General features: G+C 44.0%; 1 protein-coding gene across 2 annotated transcripts in view; it reads left to right on the top strand.

The window, feature by feature from the left end:
• The first annotated feature begins 722 nt into the window (after nt 1-722).
• Nucleotides 723-20,646, top strand: part of TLCD4 (TLC domain containing 4) — a 33,205-nt gene continuing 13,281 nt past the window's right edge. Inside the window, exons 1-4 of one of the 2 annotated variants that reach the window (XM_064147295.1) lie at nt 723-908; nt 7,620-7,785; nt 12,809-12,898; nt 19,046-19,104. In XM_064147295.1, the coding sequence (XP_064003365.1) occupies nt 7,631-7,785; nt 12,809-12,898; nt 19,046-19,104 (304 nt within the window). In that variant the 5' untranslated portion in view covers nt 723-908; nt 7,620-7,630. Of the gene's footprint in view, nt 909-945; nt 1,308-7,619; nt 7,786-12,808; nt 12,899-19,045; nt 19,105-20,646 lie in introns of those variants that run through there. The other variant, XM_064147294.1, reaches the window with a different exon arrangement.

Genomic DNA, 20,646 nt, shown 5'->3' with positions numbered 1-20,646 from the left:
AATACCTGTTCTCCATGATGACTGTGTTAGCTTCTGTGCTGTACAGTTCTGGCAAGGAGAGCATAATTGGATTGCTAGGGTACAAACAGTCCCTTCAGCGTTTTTCTGGCGGCGTTTTACACAATGGGGCTGTGTAAATGCAAGGCACGGGGACTGCAGCGATGTTGACCCGACAGATGCGGTGCTTGCTGGGGGTTTTTGCTCCTTCCAACACATAAACCGCTCAGCCGTCTACATTTAGCAGAATCTGGGGGGCTGTTAGTTCATTGGGGCACACACGCACCGACTCTGGCAATATGGCAGAGACGGAGAGCAAGCTGCTGAGTTCGCAATGGTCGCTGCGGTACCGGGGGGAGGGGGGCGGCGGAACACCGGCCGGCTGTGGATTCCCTCCTCGCCGCGCCGCGCTGCCCGCACAGACCGTGCCTTCTGTTCGGAGCCTTGCTGACGGCGAGATTGAGGACGGTTCCGGATAACTGATTTAGTTTGGTGAGCACAGCTGCCGTTTGCCCAGCCCGCTCCCGCGATGATGCTGCCAGCCCGCCGCTCCAGAGACCCCGCTGCTCCGGGCAGCGCAGTACACGCGGCGGCGCGACACCGGGGGGTGAGGGGCAAAGGGAGCTGCTGTGCAGAAGGGAGGCGGCCAAGCAGCGCGGGGCGGGCGGGCGGGCAGGCGGGGCCGTGGTAGCCGCGGTAGCCGCCTTCCTCCCAAAGGCGACGAGCAGAGCCGGGCGGCAGGTGGCGGCGGCGACTCGGCTCCTTTAAGGCTACGCCTGCTGTAACTCGATCGCCGCAGCCGGAGCTCCCGACGCCACCGGCGGAGCATCCTGCGCCTGGCAAGGGCTGTCCCGTCCCCACTGCCGCGGGAAGGCATGGCGGAGGCGCAACCCCAGTAGTCCCGCTCCTAGGTGCGGCGGGCTGGGAGAGCGGGAGGGAGAGAGAAAAGGGCCCTGTACGATCGTCCGGGCGCTAACGAACCGGGGCTGTCGGGGTGGGGGCGGTGCCAGCTTTTCCCTCGACCCCGCAGGGCTGCGCTGAGCGGCCCCTCTCCTCCCTCCCTCCGCTGCGGCCGCCCCCTGTGTGGCGCCGCCCCTGAGGGCCGCGGGCCTCAGGCGGTGGCGGTAGCCGCTCGAATAGCGCCAAGTACAGCGGCTGTCGCTGTGCAGGTGTCCTAGCAGCGGATAGCCACGGCCAGAGCGAGCGCAGCGGGTGTGCGTGGCGGCTGTCTGCCAGCCTTCCAGCGGGGGCTGCCGCCGTGGGCTGGCACGGCGTGAACGCCGGGCACCTCGGCTGCCGGGGAAAGCTAGGTAATGCCCGGCACGGGTGGCGCGACCGGCCGCTTCTCGTTAGCGCCGCTCGGGAGTTAGCCTGTCAGGGTCCCTTGTTGCCCCTGCGGCTCGGAACCTTCCCCGTGCTTGAGGGCCTTCCCCCCCTCCCTATTGCTTTCTGACTGCAAACTTTTTGCGGGTTTTGAGGAAATGAATGCAGGTAAATGACAGCGCACCGCACAGCTCCCCCTGTTTACCCGTGTCTGCTAGTTGCTCTGCTGGTTTGAGAGCAGCAAGCAGAATGGAGTTTGGGGCGTGAATAGCCTTGCATAGCAAAGGGAATGGCTGAAGGTGTGAGGAGCTTGAATTCTATGTTTGTACTTAATGCTGCCTGCTAAGGTAAGTTGGATACCAAATGCAGTATGTCTGATCTCCCTGAATCAATAGAAACTACCATTCAGAGCCAACTGCACAGCAAAACTCAAGCACTGCAGATGTTTTATTACTAGGCTTATTATAAAACCTACTAGCAGTCAGTAGTCTCAGGCTGTTCTCTGCACGTTAGGGTGGTGGGTTTCACGATTGGATTTGGCTTTCACTTTTAAACTGATCAAGAGAGCGTAGGGGTGAATGTATGTTCTGTGGTATCACTAACAGCTTTAGGGTGTAATCTTGTTTGGAAATTGATCTCACTTATCATGAAATCGACCCTTGAAGAAAGTAAGAGCTGCAGGCCTCCTGCCTGTGCAACACCTTGCTATATCTTTTGGCACGTATCTTGTGACATTTGACTATCATGGTTTTATGGTGTGAAAATTTGACATGGAAACAGTGAAATGAGAACATAAATGCTGAATGCCATTGATGGTACACAGTAACTCTTCTTTGTCCTCATTCAAGAGGTGCTGACTTGTTTCTGTCAGAAATGTATAATGGTTTCATATTGTAGGTGAATGAATGTTGAATTTGAATATTGTTGGAAGTTTTTTCCCTTTAAATTTAAGTAGAAATAGAACTGTCAGAAAACCACAGCCATGCTGATAGCATATTTTCATCTGAGTCTGAAAAGCTGTGGTACTAGCTTTTACAAAATTAACTAGGGTCAACAGAGCAATTTGATAACTGCCCTAAACACATGTAAGCAATACCTTGCTGAAAATTTGTAGTTCCAAGTGTTTGTGGACAGTTATTTGTCAAAAAGCCGCAAGAGCAGAAGTTGGACTGAATGGTTAAGATACTAAATTTGAGTAAGCCTAGAAAAGATCACTACTAAAATACTAATGGCCAAGAACCAAACTAGACAGAGGACTTTTCTTCCTGGATTAAAAAAATAGTTACACTAAACACCTCTTTGCACCCAGCCTTTCAAGGCTTCCTAACTGTGACCACTGAATGCAAAGAAATCCTACATAATGACAGGCTTATTACGTTCCTTTTAAGTGATAAACTTTGGTTTGACAAAGTGAGTTATTTTTAAATAAAAAGAAAATTTGCTAAATAACAATTTTCACATTATACAGGAAAATTGTTGTTGAAAACAATATAGAGATAGAGGAAAAAAAAAAGTGAGCTCTTCGTCTCACATAAAATGCTGTGTTTACATCTGTTCCTCCACCAGCACTCTTAATTTGCCCAAGCAAAACATGAAGTTATTTGTGGGCTCAGTACTTAACCCGTACTTAAACCAGCACCTTGATAGGCATATTTGAAATCACCTTCTGAAAGCAGTTTTGCCAGAGTGTCTGTGATACCGGCTACAGAGGCTGGGTGACTAATTTTCTCTGCTGCCATCATACCTTTCTCCTTTGTGGGCATCGTGATTCCGAACTTGCTACTAAAATTTCTAAGAAGTAAAGTACCTAATGTTTCTAAAGGTCAGGTCATGAACTTCCCATGAAAAGAACTTTTTCTTAAAACTAATTTCCTGTGCAGGCTCCTTAGAACAAATAAAAGCTTTTTCTAATGCATTTCTTGTAAGAAGGCTTTTTGTTTGGAGCTCCTCTCCTATGAGGACAGGCTGAGACAGTTGGGGTAGTGCACTTTGGAGAAGAGAAGGCTCTGAGGAGACCTTCTTGTGGCCTTCCAGTATCTGAAGGGGGAACAAGAAGACTGGTGAGGGACTTTTTAGAGTGTCAGGTAGTGATAGCACTAAGGGGAATGGATCCAAGCTAGAGGAGGGGAGATTGAGATTAGATGTTAGAGAGAAGCTCTTCAGCATGAGGGTGGTGATAGACTGGCACAGGTTGCCCAGAGAGGTGGTGGAAGCCTCATCCCTGGATGTTTTTAAGGCTGAGACAGGTGTGGCTGTGGACAACCTGATCTAGTGTGAAGTGTCTCTGCCCATGGATGGAGGGTTGGAACTGGCTGATCCTTCCAACCCTGACAATTCTGTGATTCTGTAATTTCCATCATCTGCTGTGCTAAAATGGGCACCTCTCACATGCTGAAACATTATTATAAAATCTACTGGTACTAAGGAAACAAACCAAAAAATGCATTTCTTCTGTCCAGGAGATTGTGTCTTTTGCAACTCAGAGGCACTAGTGTAGTTAGTGCAGATTAATAGAACCAGCAGCATCATGAGAATTGCTATAATTTTAGTCAAAAGGATTAAGTAAGTGTGATTCATGTTCAGTGGTTTTGCTCTTTCTGAAGAGAAATCAGCTTCAATATGCATTTTGGCTTCATTTAGGAGTTAGACCAACTGATTTTTTTTTCCTTTATGTGGTCCAAATGAAGACTTGCATACTGCAAGTGAGATGATGTAATAATGAAGTTTTTGGCTCAGGAGTTGAATCTGATCTGGACACTGTACTGAGCTTATCAGTGAGTTTAAACTGGGGGATAGGAAATGGAATTGATTCTTTTGTTCCTTCAACTGGAAAAGTCTTAGAAAATCAAGCTTAACACTCATTCTCACTAGTACTTTAAACTGTGTAAAAAGGGACATAAGATTTGATACGTGTTTTCTATCAGTCAGTAGAGAAGTAGGTGGAGAACACTGTGAGAAGTACTTGAGGGATAATGAATGTGCAGGAAGTTTTCATTTCCTGAGATTCACAGACTGCATTGGGTTGGAAGGGACCCTCAAAGGTCATCTTATTCAGCCCCCTACAGTGAGCAGCGACACCTCCAAACAGACTAACATTTAAAGAGTAAGCAAGGCTGATTTAGCTGCTGAGCTAGTTCAGGTCACCAGGTAAACAGGTGGAGAGAGCCAGTTTGTTGCAATGCGCTGCAGCGTGTGTACATCAGGATTTCAGTCTGCAGTACAAACGCGCTCTGGAGCTGAATCTTCTAGTCACTGCCTCTTGCTGCCCTTTGGTTGGTGTTGCATAACTGTCCCAGAGCATGCAAGCTGTCGGATTGCTTTTTGGTTAAACTGAGCAGCACCAAGTACATTTGAACTGTAGAGTGCCTAGGAATGGATGGAAGCAGTTGAAATGTGTATGGCAGAGATGCAGCTTTTACTTGGCAAATCTGCATTCTGCTTATATAGCTGTAGCATGCACTGTGGGTACTAGTCAGAGAAGGTTCTCAGATATTTTACTTTCTTTTTTGGTCTTCAATTTTCAGGGAAAAATATAGGGGGGGGGAAAGTTTGTGGTCCTTTGAACCTTCTGCTTCTAAGTCTTTGAAGACAAAAAGTATTATTTTTCTCTGATCTAAGTAATCCATCTTTTGTTAACATTCTTAATTTAAATGCCAGCTGTGTGTAAATAGACTCACGGTTTGTGCCACCAAGTGAGAGTGTTATGCTTAATTTTTTTAAAAGCTATTAACTAGTGGACTTCTTTTTCCCCTGAAGTTCAAGTTTCTTTCAATGTGCAATGCAGATCTGATTTGAAAAGTGAACACACTCTGTAATGCAGGTGAACTAAAGGTGGACTTGAGTGTGTTATGATTGCCTTGGTCAAATTACGTCTTCATATTATTTTTAGATATTTTCTTCATTAAAAGTAATTATAAGTAACAGCAGTTATGGAAATGGCTATTAAATAGTCATTTTACAATTTTAAATTAAGCTGTTTGGCTTTTTCCCCCCCTTTTTTTGTTCAGCTTAATAGACATTGACTTTTTGTCAGTTTGCAAGCTTTGCTAGGCTTGGAATATTTGATGACACCATCAAACCAGAAGTGTATTTCAGAAGTTTGTGGCTTCTGGGAAAATATCATTCTGTCATGCAGAACACTGGCAGCTCAGGGAAAATGTCTGAACCATTTTGGAGACCAACATTTGCATTTGGAGTTGTTTAGCTATTTATTTAGACCTCATGAAAGAGCTAAACATCTGAAAGGCGCATTTGCTCTGATGAGAGGAAGCTTTTCAGTGTACTCTGGAATTGGGCAAAGTTTAGCTTTTCACATGAAGAAGGAAGCTCAAATACAATATCCAAAGTGCTATTGCAAAGAGAAATCCTCAAATGTGAACAAAGTGCAAATTGAGAAGTACTGATGTATCCAAACATAAAGAGCCAAGTGATGTCCCTCAAGGGTCCATACTGAGACCTGTACTATTAAATATTTCTATCGGTGCCATAGCCAGTGGGACCAAGGCACCATCAGCAGGCTTGCAGATAACAAGCTGAGTGGTGCTGTCGATACACCAGAGAGATGGGCTGGCATCCAGAGGGACCTGGACAGGCTGCAGAGGTGAGCCCGTGGCAAGTGCAGGGTTCTGCACCTGGGCCAGAACACTCCTCACTGTCAGTACAGACTATGGGAAGAGGTGACAGAAAACAACCCTGAGGAAAAGGACTTAGGGGGGCTGATGGACAAAAAGCTGCACACAAGCAGGCAGTGTGAGCTTGCAGCACAGGCGGCCAGTGGCAGTCCGGGTTGCATCCAAAGCAGCATGGCCAGAGCTGGTGAGAGGGCATCCTGCCCCTCCCCTCTGGCCTCACCTAGAGTACTGTGTCCAGCTCTGGAGCCCTCAACAAAGGAAGGACATGGACCTGGTGGAGCAGATCCAGAGGAGGCCACAAAAATGAGCAGGGAGTTGGAGCAGCTCTGCTTGAGGACAGGCTGAGGGTGCTGGGGGTGTTCAGCCTGGAGAAGGCTCCAGGCAGACCTTAGAGCAGTCTGCCAGTACCTGCAGGGGGCTACAGGAAGACTGCAGAGAGACTGTTTGCAAAGGCCTGCAGGGACAGGACGAGGGCAATGGCTTCAAACTGGAGCAGAGCTGATTTAGATTGGATGTGAGGAACAAGTTCTGCATCATGCTGGAACAGTGGAACAGGTTGTCCAGGGAGATGTTTATGGCCCCATCCCATGAGATATTCAAGGTGAGGCTGGACAGGGCTGTGGGCAACCTGATCTAGTGGAGGATGTCCCTGTTGACTGCAGAAGAGGTTAGATTGGATGACCTCTGGAGGTCCCTTCCAACCTAGACCATTCTGTGATTCTGTAGAACTGTTCTGGCACATAGTTTTTTTTCCTTCTTAGTCCCACTTAAAAAGTAGGAAAGCAGACAGCAGCTACACAGTATTAGATGTAGTTTATAGTAGTGTTAAATCCATGGCTGGAGGGGCAAGGTTACACACACTGGACCCATGCCCATTGCATTATTCTACCTTCTGAGAATACATGTGAACTCCAAGGGGCAGGAATGGCCCTGGCCTGTGTGCTGGCAGAAACCCTGCTGGGGCCTCTGTAAATAGGTAATTCTAGTCAAATGCTTGTTAGCATTCAGAGTTTATCTGTAGTGTGCATGCAGCCTGTATTCCCAAGACCAATGTCTTTGGGAACAAAAGTACCCGAGAGCAGGCAAGGCAGCTCATATGCAAGGTGAGACTGGACAGAGCTGTGGGCAATCTGCTCTAGTTGAGGATGTCCCTGCTGACTGCAGAGGGGGTTGGACTGTATCGCCTTTGGAGGTCCCTTCCAACCCAGACCATTCAGTGAAAGCTGCAGTAAGACCTGAGGCTGACCTGAACATCTCTCCACTTCATTTATCTGATGTTGTTGCTTTTTTTAAGTCCTGCCAGAAGCAGTTGATCTGGTAAGAGCAAGGTGAATTTTAACTTTGTGGTTTCTTAGGACAGGTGTGGAAGCTTCTGAGCTGGTGGTTGCACTGGTCAGTCGTCCTCCATACCCTTTCTGGGTCGATAAAATGCACCTGACTTCAGGCAACAAAAATGTATAGTATTGAAATGCTGAAAAACTCCAATATGCAACTTTTACGTATTAAAGCTCGGTAATACTTTTAAACCATTAACACTTAAGTGGAAATGTTGAACAGGTAGAAACTTGGATGAATATTCCCATTGATAATCGCCAAAAACACTTTCTCTGGCTGCTTCCATGGTTAAATGGAGAATGGACTGAAAATATCTTCTGCTTCTCTTCACAGGCTGAAGAACAATGGCTTCCTTCAGCAACCTGACTATTGGTGTTGCTGTTGCCAGTTTTACTGTGTTTCAGCTCCTGTTCCATGTTTTAAGCTCTTGGGTGTCAGCACGAATAACACCTGGTTTTAACAGCCTCAGCCCCAAAAGGAAGATTGAATGGAACTCCAGGTAGAGTGTTCAAAACAAACTACAGCTACCTGAAATTGTCAGCATCTGAACAACCTCTTTGTGTGTATTTAAAACTGTAGAAAGTGAAGCACATGTACAGATTTGAGAGTCAGCTTTACTGGTCATTTGACAGACTTTGAATGTAACATGATGAGGCCTCTTCCTGAACACCCAGCACTGTATGAGTGTGCATTAACCACTTTGTTAGACAGTGACACTTCTAGTGAAAGTCAGTAAAAAAGGAAACAGTGTCTTGTGAGAGGTTATAAACTGCAGTGGATTAATTTTAAATGGCTTCTCTGTGACGCTTTTTGGTAAAGGGAAGAGGTACGAAATTCCCTTCCACCAAGCACAAGTGAAAATACAAACTCTTGCAGTCTATTTGTGATCTCCTTCTTAGTGACTCTCTGGTCATGCTTTCGGATGCAAACCAAATTACTGTTCTCCTGCTCTGTAGAAATTAGGGTTCTCTGAGGAATTCAGTGAATCTTGGATGCAATGTTGGAGTGAGGTAGGGTTATACAGGTACATCTCTATGTGTGTGGGGAAAGAGACTGCAAGAAGAGGAGGGGGAAGCTGTGACAGACACAGGGTACACATTCATGGAAGGAGTGGTGGAAACCCAGTCTAAAACCTTTCCTCACTCTCTTTGTGCTGCTGCACTTACATCCCTGGGATAGATCTACCTCCATTACACATGGCTCCTCAAACAGAATGCTGCTCTTAAACCTGTGAGTCATTCCTGGGAGCTTGCCTCCCTTTTAAGCCATAAAGGAAATACAGGGCAATAATTGCAAATGACATAATCACTGAGGTTTTATTAGCAATGTGCTGCTCTGAGAGGGTATATATAGTGCACAAGGTTCTCCAGTTGAAATTACTTGATACAGTATAACTTGATGCTTGAGTAGGCTATTACAACTTTAAAATATTATTCAGATGTTTCTCAAATTTGAAGCAAAAACATTTGCAGTGTGTGGCTGTCACTGCACTCCAGTTGCCCTAGTCATAGCTCTGTGCTTCCTCCCTGCTGTTTAAAGGCACTATCAGGTGGATGCTTCTAAAGCCATTTCCATCCTCCTGGACAGCATTAGCAACTCAAATCGTCTTGCCCTTCCATTTGGCAAATGCCCACCTGCACCATTCTTAAAGGCACTGTCTGAATTCCAGTTCAGTCTTTGCATACTTGCCTATCTGCCAGAAGAGCTGGATGCTATGACAGTTCATTGTATGAGTGCAAATCAGGATTCTCTGTTACAGACAGCAATAGAGATGCAGGCAAGGAAACTAAACTAAACTGTTATTCTGTTGCTGCTTTCTTTACACCACATCAAGTGGCCCCTGGATTGCATAATAGGCTTTCTGAGATCTTATTCCAAGCCTGGCAGCACTATGCCAAGTTACAGTGCTTTGCATAATAACATAGGAATTGTTTAGAACATCACTAGTGTGCTGGAAATAAGCTGCTCTGTAATCTCTAGGCTACTTTGCAGTACAGTGTTTAACACAGCACCCCCGTCTATGTCTTTTTTTTCTGCTTTCCACATTTTTTTCTTGAGCTTGATAGCAGAATATAGGTGTTAGTACACAGATGAGCCCTGGTCCAGTGCTCAATCTAGTCCTGGAGTTAAAGGGCATGAAATGCAAAACATGGTTCATCAACAGTTTGTTGATGTTGCGCCTGAGGGGGCACAAAGTGAAAGCTGATTGTACTTGGGTTTCTACACAAAGCTTGATTGGTGACTGCTAACCAAATACGGTGTTTTGGAAAGCTGTCTCATGGCTCCAGTGCCTCACCAAAATGAAGGGAGTGCCTTTTTGTGTTCAGAGAATGTAGATGGACACGTATGTACTCTGCAGGTAGAGAGTTACTCTCTCCCAGTAAAATGAGTTGGTTAACCAAAATGATTTAAAAGTAGATGATTGTTGTTTTGCCCTATATTAAACTGATGTGGTGAGCGCCCACACAAATGATTCTGTTGGCAGCCCTGAAGGAAACTGGCACAGAGGATGGTTGTGCATTTTTATCAGCTCAGCTGAGTCTGGCATAGGGCATCTGCCTGAAATGAGCTGTAGCACTGAAAATACATTGTTAGAGTTGGAGGTGTTTTTAATCAAGCAATTGAGCTGACTGTGTTTTCCATGCTGTCAGTTTGTTCATTCTGACCTTCCAAGAATTGAGAACCAATGAAGTAACTGCTTCTGGAATTTTAAGTATGCAGATACTCAATGAGTTAAAAACTGTACTTGACCCAGATGTAGCATAACTTTACTGCTGTGGATAAATGCCTGTCACCCCTTCTGCCATAAATGTTTGGACTGCTATTAAGCAGTTGCCAAAAAAATCCTGATATTAATTCCAATAATAAAGAAACAAGTATGCAAGTTCTTTGTGCAGTATTTTTCTTTGCAGTTTAATGAGGAATTGAAAGATGCAAGTCTTCGTCAGCAATGTCAAGGACACATACAGAGCTTGATTGCATGACAAAGATTCCATCTGAGAATGGAATCTTGTGCTCTTTCCCTTCTTCTGTCTCCTCTTCTGTGGAGAAACTTCAGAGTTCAGACAGAAATCTGCTTTTTTTGTGCGTTTTTTTGTTGTTGTTGTTGTCTGTTTGTTTCTTGTGTGTTTTTTTTTCCTCTCCTTCAAGTGCTGTACTTGTGTGTAGCTTGTGTTCTAAACACTAAGGCTTGGATAAGCAGCCATCCCCAAGATTCCAACTGTGAAGTAGTGAGCTGTATTCTAGGACAGATTTTACTTTGTTTGGCATTATCCTTTCCTAAAGCTCAGCAATGCCTGGTATATTTCCAACACTAGTATTATATGTCAGCCTTAGTTTATAAGCAAGCAAAATTCCTACCTTTGTTAATTCTGTGGACCAGAGTAGATATTCTTAATTAAACTATTAATTAATTCTGTGGGCCAGAGTAGGTATTCTTAATTAAACTATTAATTAATTCTGTGGACAAGAGTAGATATTTTAATTAAACTATTAATGCCATTAAAATTCTGTCAACTAAATTTAGTTCCCTTGTTAAAAATGGAGGGGGGGAGAAGCAGCCTATATGCTTGTAATGGTTAGTAAATATTCTCATCCAACTTGTTACAATTGCCTGTTCAGATTATATTAAGCTTCTTTTTTTTGATATTATTGAAAGAGCAGTTGAAAATAATATGCTGACACTCTTTAAACTAGTAGTGAGTAAAGACTTCTATATGACAAGGTACAGGATCTGCTCATGCCAGTAGACAATCGTATAACTCCTGGAAATAGAGTATGGATTCTAACCTACCCTTTCCATGCAAAATCTTCCACAGGAAGGAGGAAGTTGTGGCTTTTTTTTTTTTTTTTTCAAATCTTGCATGATAGAATTTAGACTCCTGAGAGTAATTTATATACATTTAAAATATTAGTAACTTCCAAATGGATGTATTCAATATGTGCAAAAGCAAGCTTAATAGCTAACAGCATCTGTACATTTCTGTGCATTTTGTACGTGGTTGAATGTGCAACAAAGCTGTTTCAGATCACGCATCACTGAATATTTTCCCTTCTTTCAAATTCTATCTATTCCAGGAGGGTCATGAAAATTATAGGGGGTTGGACAGGCTGAGGGAACTGGGGGTGTTCAGCCTGGAGAAGAGAAGTCTCCAGGGAGACCTTACAGCAGTCTGCCAGTACCTGCAGGGGGCTACAGGAAGACTGCAGAGAGACTGTTTGCAAAGGCCTGCAGGGACAGGACAAGGGCAATGGCTTCAAACTGGAGCAGAGCTGATTTAGATTGGATGTGAGGAACAAGTTCTGCACCACGCCAGAACAGTGCTGGAATGATGGAACAGGTTGTCCAGGGAGATGTTTATGGCCTCATCCCATGAGATATTCAAGGTGAGGCTGGACAGGGCTGTGGGCAGCCTGATCAGGTGGAGGATGTCTCTGCTGAGTGCAGGGGCATTGTACTGGGTGACCTTTGGAGATCTCTTCCAACCCAAACAAGTCTGTGATTCTGTAGAACTGTTCTGGCACATAGTTTTTTTTTCCTTCTTAGTCCCACTTAAAAAGTAGGAAAGCAGACAGCAGCTACACAGTATTAGATGTAGTTTATAGTAGTGTTAAATCCATGGCTGGAGGGGCAAGGTTACACACACTGGACCCATGCCCATTGCATTATTCTACCTTCTGAGAATACATGTGAACTCCAAGGGGCAGGAATGGCCCTGGCCTGTGTGCTGGCAGAAACCCTGCTGGGGCCTCTGTAAATAGGTAATTCTAGTCAAATGCTTGTTAGCATTCAGAGTTTATCTGTAGTGTGCATGCAGCCTGTATTCCCAAGACTAATGTCTTTGGGGCAGAAGGTACCCAAGAGCAGGCAAGGCAGCTCTGAGTATTGTGACTCTGTGTAGGATAAGAGGAGTATAAAAGCTGTGAGCTGCTAGCCCATGCAGATCTGTAGCTGCTACACCTTGCGTACTTGGCTGTGACCTTTTGTCATATAAGCTTTGTCTTTGAAAACCAGAATCTACTTTCAATGCACTAGAAAACCTTTCTGCAACTTTCCTTAAAAGGATTTTCTGTTTAAAGGCTGTTTTCCACTGAAGCCTGAACTTGGCAGATTTACCATCTATTAATTTGGTGCCTGTGAGGAGGTGCCTGCTGCTGCAGGACTCATGGGCCAGTTGTCCAGGAAATGGGTCAATACAGAAAATATTTGTTAAAGACCTGGATGTCATACTGTCTTTAAGGATTCATTAATATATAGAGTAATTGGAGAAAAACGTAGAACTTGGTTACTCGAAAACTCTACTTTCTATTTAACATCCCCTTCACCTTGTTCCAATCTGATAGATTCCTTCTTTTTGGCTGTTTTCCTTCTTATTGTATATGTGGTTCAATGTAGCACAAAGAAAAGATGAAGATGATTGTCTTCCACAGAGGTATCTGGTTGGAGTTGCAGCTGTCCTTGGAAAGATCCTACCTTAAGCTCTGAATAGCAGACCTTGTTGTGACTGTGCTCTCTCTTTCAGGACAGTGTCCACATTCCATGCCTTGGTAGTTGGTGGCTTTTGCCTTTATATTTTGTTGTACGATGATGCCGTTAATGCTGATCGACTCTGGTAAGACATCTTATGTGTGTGTTGTATTTACGCAGCATCCTTTTGTTACCCAGCCCTTAAATCTTGAGCTTTTGGATAAAATGATTCATCTAGATCGTTCCACTTACCATGATTCTGATGATGATGATCCTGAGGTAGGAATTTGTTTTAGTTGTAGAATCAGATGAAGTTTTTGTTTGCTAACAAGACTAAATGCATGCCACAAAGATGAACCAAGGGCTGGAGCCCCTCTGCCGTGAGGGCAGGCTGAGGGAGCTGGGGGTGTTTAGTCTGGGGATGAGAAGACTCTGGGAAGGCCTTGCAGCTACCTGCCAATATTTAAAGGGATAGTACAGGAAGGCTGCAGAGGACTTTTTCTGAGGTGGTCTAGAGACAGGCCAAGGGGGAATGGTTTGAAGCTGAGGAAGAGCACGGTTATACTGGAGTTAAAAAGGAAGTTCTTTAGTATGCATGGTAAGACTGTGAGACAGGTTACCCAGGGAAGGTTGTGGACACCTTCTCCCTGGAGGTATTTAAAGCTGGACTAGATGAGGCCTTAAGCAAATGAGATGTCCCTGCCCGGCGGGGTGGCATGGTGGGGAGGTCTTTTCCAACCTAAGCTATTCTGTGTTCATTGAGAAGGAAAAAAAATTGTTTGCTCTTTTGGGTGTTTTGGGTTTGTTTGTTTGTTTGTTTTCATTGCAATGTAGTTTCTTTAGTGAGAGCAAATTCAGTCTGAGTATCTCCTGAGAGATGTTAACTGTGCTGAAAAGTAGTATATTCTAACTCTCTCAGTGCCTGTTGTGGTAAGCTTTATCAGAGGGAAAATTTTCTCCTCTTTTGACTAGACCGTGTTCTAAGCAGTACAAAAGAAGTCATGAATAGCAGAAATAGAAGCCTCTTGGTGATGATAAATAAATTGAGTCTTCACATTTACGAAATTTCCCTGGTCTGAGTCCGGGAAAAGTTTAAATTAGGCAGAAAGTGGACTACTTTTTGTTCTTAGTATGTTAGATGTTTTTGTGCGCTGCACTGGAAACTTCGTCTCTCTTGAAAAACTGGTAAACTTGACAAGATAAAAGCCATCTGCATTTGGGGGCCTTTTGTCTGTATTTCTTCATGTTTTTTTCTGTTCTGATATGTTGACCACTATCAGTGGTTTTATTTACTTATGGCAGAGTAAGGAAAACTACATATTTTAAATTCTAGTAGAAATACATTTGATCTGTGTGTTTTAAAGCATAGCTTCAGGGTCATTTCATGGAAGTATTTCTGTAAAGTGTTTCTGTCAAAATTGTCTTGGTGTTTTCAGGAGTTTGTCTATTAAAAGTGTGCACTCCAGGTGTGAAGCCAAATCGCTTTTAGTTGTTAAACTAATACATGTGAAATGTTTGAAGTATCATTTAGTATATTTAAAACAGTTGTAATAATTTGAATTCACGTTCAGGCAAGTGAATAACCTCAAAGGAGGACCAAGCATTACACTGCCTGTGGCTTTACATGTACTGCATGCAGCTTCCAAGTAAAAGGCAACTTTGCATTAGGCTTTCTCCTGTCAGTTAAGCCAGAATGGTTAAAAGGGGGTTAAAAAGGAGATGGTTTCTGAAATGAGATGACTAAAACCAAAATGACTAGCAGTGTATGCATTCCCTCCTATGTCGTACTGGTTCCCAGTACACAATAATTAAAGCCTTAGCTGACCATGTAGAGCTTTAAGCATCCCTCCCTGCCCCAAATCTGTTTTATTGATTCATAGCTGAATCCCACATCTATTTTAACTGAATAAGACTGAAGAGGAGGGAAAGCAATTTCTGTGGTAAATGCCAGCTGGACTGCTGCAAGGCTGCTTAGTCAGGAAATCCATTGCCCTTTTGAAATGCAGACCTAGGCTGCTGGACTTGGTCATTTACAGACAGGAAGGATGCAGAAACTTTCTGGGGGGGTCTCTTATTAACAACACAAGAAACATGTGTGAATGTAGCTTCAGTTCTTTGTGTGTGAATGTCCAGGAATCTTTCACTATCCTTCTCGTGCTGTTCTTGGCAAGTAGTCTGAGAACATTACACAGATGCTTTGGTATTTGACTACTGGTGAGGTTTTGATACAGATCCTCTTTCCCTTTAGTTATTGCCACCATGCAGTCATTGACTGTATGACAGCATCTAGTCAATTCTTTTCTACAGGCTTTAAAGATATCTGTGTAATTGGGAAAAAAAATGGCAATTTCTGAGCCTCTACATATGTTCCTGATTTCTGGGTTCATGTGAAGCTTAAATACATGGTAGTGATGATAACCATATGTCTTGAAAGGTCTCAGGACTCCTGTTAAGGGTTTGCGTTCAAGGGAGGAAGGATGTGGTCAGGTAATGCCTGAAACTGTATGGGATAGATCCTAACAGTGGATGTTTGTAAAGATGTGAAGTGCAGTGTCAGAAGGACAGAGCCAGGCTCGGCTCAGTGATATCCAGTGACATGACATAAGGGCACTGGGGGCAAGCAGAGGAGGTGCCATGGGAACAGAAGGGAAAACTTTGTGAGTCTTGGAACAGGTTGCCCAGAGAAGTTGGGGAGTCTCCTTCTCTGGAGATGTTTAAAACCCACCTGGATATGTTTCTGTGTGACCCACATTGTGGATCCTGCTCCAGTGGGGAGGATGGACTAAGTGGTCTTTTGAGGTCATTTCCAGTCTCTAACATTCTGTGATTCTGTGTGATTCCATGGAGCATTAGTAAGTTACAGGGAAACATCAGTGTTGTATATGTATACTTATTTTTTTTATGGTCGAGGGCTCCCCATAAAACTTCCCCTTTCCTCTGTAGGTAATACAGACTAGCTGACATAGTTGATGTAGAAATTGTTTTTGAGGTGGTGAAAGTAACACGTCAGAAAGTCTGGAGGTGGTAGAAATCAGATAAGGAAAGGGAGCAGGTGTAAATAAGTGAATTAAATTGTAGCTTCACAGGAGGGTAGGCTATTTCATGTGACCTTTCATCCATAATGGCTTTACAGTTGTTACACTGATCAGAATTTGGTGTTTGACTAGCATTTGATATGATTCTATGTTTGCAAAGAAGTCTGAAGGAAGTCAGTCATGTGGGCTTGTGTTTGTTGTATCTGCTTGTGCCTGTTCACCTGTTGTTAATTTGCCACAGGTACCTCCTTAGCAATCACAAAAGAGAGAGCTCTTCCCTTTGGCTTATTCCAGTCACTCCCTGTTTGTCACGCATGGCTCTTTCTTGCATCAGAACTACAAACTCCAAGGCTCATAAGCTCCATTGCACTCTCCAGTCAAGGAAACAGATCAGGAAATCTAGAACATTTTAGACTAAATTCCAAGTTATCTATTGATTGAGATGATTTTGAAATTCTAGCTTTGACTCTTCTTGAAGGGATGTCATAAGTGGGCAGGTCAGCCACATGCGTTGTTGAGGTGTTGGTTTGCAAAGTCTAGAGAAGTTTCGTTTTAAGGTGACCATTCTTAGAGAAATAACAAGCAAATGAACCATTCCATGTCTCATCCAGTTAAGCTGTGTTTACCAATATCAAGGAACCAATTTCATACACTCAGTCCTTTGCATCTTCTCTGCAGAAGAATGTGAAGATGCTGAAATGTGTTGGGAGCACTTAAAACTTGAGTTACAGTTTTGCAACTGCTGTGCTATGCAGAGTTTCTGCTGAAGTTGTGAGAATGTGTCTGTCTATGCTCTGTCTAGCTGTTATTTTCACAAGATCTGATAGGACAGGCTGGGGTTGCTGGGGGTGTTCAGCCTGGAGAAGAGCAGACTTCAGGGGGACCTTCAGAGCTGTGTTCCAATACCTGAGGGGATCCTACAGGAAGGCTGCAGAGGGACTTTTCATAGGAGTGTCTAGCAGTAGGACAAGCACTGAGTCCACGACCTACTTGGCTCATGAAACCTACTTTAGAAGCCATAGAAAAGTGTTCCTGTCTCAAGTTGCAGTGTCCATTCTGAAGAGATGGAGTGAGCTCTAGGCTCTGCTGGTAACATTTCTGCTCACCTAATAGCAAAACTCTGATTTTGTGAGTCCTTCTGTTTTCCTGTAATCTACTCTCTCACTCAGGGAAGCTGTTAGTTTTAGATGCTAAGAAAGCCTGAAAATGTAGTGAACAGATACAATAATATATAATAATATAGGAGATCTCTTCACTGTTTCATTCCAAGAGGATCAAAAAACAGTACCTAAGCCATAGCATTTGACTGCTGTCTTACTAAACTAGACTTTGTACTGGAGGTAGTTCTAGGCACAGTTATGTTCCTGTTTCCTCAAAAGCTTTATAACATAGAATCACAGAAAGGTAGGGGTTGAAAGACTGGAGATCACAGAAGCACAGAAAACATCCTGTTGGAAGAGCCCTCCAAGCTCATCTAGCCCAACCTTCCACCCAGCACTGCAGAGTCAACATCAAACCATGTCCTAAGCACCAGCTCCACAAGCTGCTTGAACACACCTCCAGGGATGGTGACTGCAGCACTGCCCTGGGCAGACCATTCCAATGGCTGAGAACCCTCTCTGGGAAGAAGTATTTCCTAGCATCCAGCCTGAGCTTCCCCTGGGGCACCTTGAAAGCATTTCTTCTGCTCCTGCCCCATGCTACCAAGGAGCAGAGGCTGCCCCCTCCTCGCTCCAACCTCCCTGCAGGGAGCTGTAGAGTCTGCCCTCAGCCTCCTCTTCTCCAGCCTGAACACTCCCAGCTCCTTCAGCCCCTCCTCACAGCCCAGCTGCTTCAGGCCCTTCTCCAGCCTCACTGCCCTGCTCTGGACACACCGCAACCCCTCAATGTCCCTCTTATAGCAAGTGGCCCAGGACTGAGTGCAGCACTCGAGATGTGGCCTCCCCAGTGCTGAACACAGGGATGATCCTCTCCTATCCCTGCTGCCCATCCTGTTTCTAACCCAAGCCAGGATGCCATTGGCTTTCTTGGCCACTTGGGCACGGCTGGCTCATGTTTGGTGACTGTCAGCCTACATTGCCAGGTCCCCCTCAGAGTTGCAGCTTTTCAACCACACATCCCCAGGTCTGTAGTTCCCCATGGGGTTGTTGTGACCCAAGTGCAGGATCTGGCACTTGGCCTTGTGGAACTTCATGTTATCAGCCTTGGCCACAAGTCTGACCTGTCCAGGTCTTGCTGCAAAACCTCCCCACCCTCTAGCAGATGGACACAGCCACCACAGCTTGGTGCCATCTAGTCCACCCCCGCAACCCTCGCCAAAGCAGGCCTACCTAGAGCAGATTGTGTCCTGTGGGACACAACGGAGGTGGCTTCCACAGGGCATGTTGAGCAGTCCACAGTTTCTAAATCTGTAGATTTATTCCTTTGAAGCTTAGTACATACTTATAAAACATATGCAGATCATACACATAATATAGTGTAGAAAATTGTATGATGTTCCTGATGAGGAAAGAGACTTGCTTGCCAAACTCCTCAATGTAGGAATGCAAAGAGGACAGCAGTGGAAAAAAAACCAAATATTACTTGTTGTAATGTAGATTCTTTTCTTTCCTGAGCTGTATTCACAAGTTTTGGGTTGTCCAGCATCCTAGGAAAATTGAAGTGTGTGTGTCTGTTACTAAGATCCTTGCCTGCTGAATGTTTGGCACCAAAAGGAAAAGAACAGCTGTGAAACTGAAAACCTTTGAATGTTCTTTGGCTTCAGAGAACTGGCAAATAATTCCTTTTGTGACTCCTTTTACTCTGTTTATCCTTATAAGCATCCATCCTCGTATGAATATGAAAAGCTGAGCAAGATATTTTTGTCATCCTTCACAAAGTTTTACACTGGCAAAAGAATAAAAATGGAGATGCAGAGTGACAGTTGATGTGCTAACAGACACTGCCTGGGCTGTTCTTTTTTATCCTCTATTTCCAGAGAAGTCAGCTCAGGGTACTTGCTGGTTTTCAGCTGTAGTCTCCAGCAGGGCTCTTGGGACTGTCTCTACCCCAAGGCAGGGAGGGGTAGTTAGTAGATGTCCTATATCTGGGGGGAGGAGGAACCAATTTTCACAACTAGGACTTTTCTTTTAAGTGTATCTCACGATGTCTCACTGATGGGCCAAGAATTAAGTGACCTAATGGAGGTGATGTGTTTGGAATGTGTATGTCCTTTACAGACTACAAAGGCTGTAACTGTATTTTTTCTATGCTTATAGGGGGGACCCTTCAACTGTGAAACTGAACATTGCTATTACCACAGGATACCTCATTTCTGGTAACTATGCAGTCTGTCTGTAATACATGACACCTGTCTATATGGAGATGCCATAGATGTATACAACACAGTTTCCACTGTGGCTTTTCAGGTTCCTGATGGAGATGTGGGTTGTGGTGGAATCACAGGCTCTTGCCAGCAGAGGTAAAAGATGGCATGATAACTCACCAAGCACTAAGGAAATGCCACTCTGTGGTATTGATGGTTTGATAAACACCACTGACTCCAGCTGGCTTTTGGCCTTCAGGCATTGGAGAAGGTGCTAAAGCTATGCCTCTTTTCAGGGTATCTACAAGCTATCTGTAGCTCTTCTATCATGTTTCTTTCTGTAACCTCAGAATGCTGGCAGAAGAGTATTAGAAGTCCTCACTACAATCCAAGGCAAATGATGTCATGGGGTCCTGCCTGACTCCCTTTTAAGTTCACTTTAAAGCCAAAATTTGGTCATATACAAGCCATGGAAATTGTAATTTATTGTCTTGGTATGACATTTATCCCTACATATGTTTTGTGTTCTTAGTAATTTGCTATCAAATAATTTTGCTACAAAATGCTCTGGAACTTTTTTTTTTAGTGATGTGTGAGGAGAGGACAATGCTGACTTAACAAAGAAAAAAACTTGTGACTTGTATTTGACAGAAGCTTTCTAATGTTAGAACAGAGTCTCTCCTGAGAAACTGGGCTGTAGGATTAATTATTTTTCCACTCCAGTGGAACTGATAACCTGGTGATCAGCATGCTCAGTTACACTGTGGGTTAGTTTAAGTCTCTGTTTTTCCCATAAGAACTTCAGGCCCCTGTTTAAATTCACTGGTATATATTGAATAATTATGCATTGGACTTTAATTATGAATTAATGAATGCCTTAGAAGAGAGACCTGACCCTGGCCGCTCATTGTCTCACATCCTTTTGTAGTTAATGTTTAATTATTAAGGGGAAGTGGAGCGGCTGTGTCATGTGATAGTCCTCCCTTAGGATAGCTCATAGAAAAGAGATCAAGAAGCTTACTGCAGATAAAAAAGATACAGAGATAAAATGATTTGGAACCTTGGTCACCAATATTCCAGTCCAGAGTACTTCTTTGGAGAAAATAGGGGCAGAAATTGTGTGTCCCAGTACAGAAAAGAAAATCTTGTGAAATCTCAGCCCCTTATGGGAGAAGAAGGAACTTTTTTTGTCAAAGCTTTCTCAGGTCCACTGGATCACTTTTGCAGCAGCTGGAAAGTTTCTGATGAAATCAAGGAAATGTACTTCTCCTTCCAAGTGCCCCTTAGAAAATGTCTTGGTCACTGGTTCTCTGTCTGCTAATAGATCTACTTTTTCGATTTTGAAGTTCCCTATAGCAGTTCCCTGCACATGTTGCATGTGTTTGTGTATTGGCTGTGTCTCCTGTAGCCTTCTTCCTCTTAATTTTTTTTTTTTTTGGTTACTTGTTCCAAAGTTTGGGGTTCATAAGTATGAAGTCTTGTTAAGATATTTGAGTTCCACCTCTTGCAAGATATTTAAGATAAACTATTCCCTGCCTACTTCCATCGATGTTG

Source organism: Pogoniulus pusillus, chromosome 8, assembly GCF_015220805.1.
Source record: "Pogoniulus pusillus isolate bPogPus1 chromosome 8, bPogPus1.pri, whole genome shotgun sequence".
Lineage (NCBI taxonomy): Eukaryota > Metazoa > Chordata > Aves > Piciformes > Lybiidae > Pogoniulus > Pogoniulus pusillus.
Note: the sequence above shows the minus strand (reverse complement) of the source record. Positions and strands in the feature narration are given on the sequence as shown.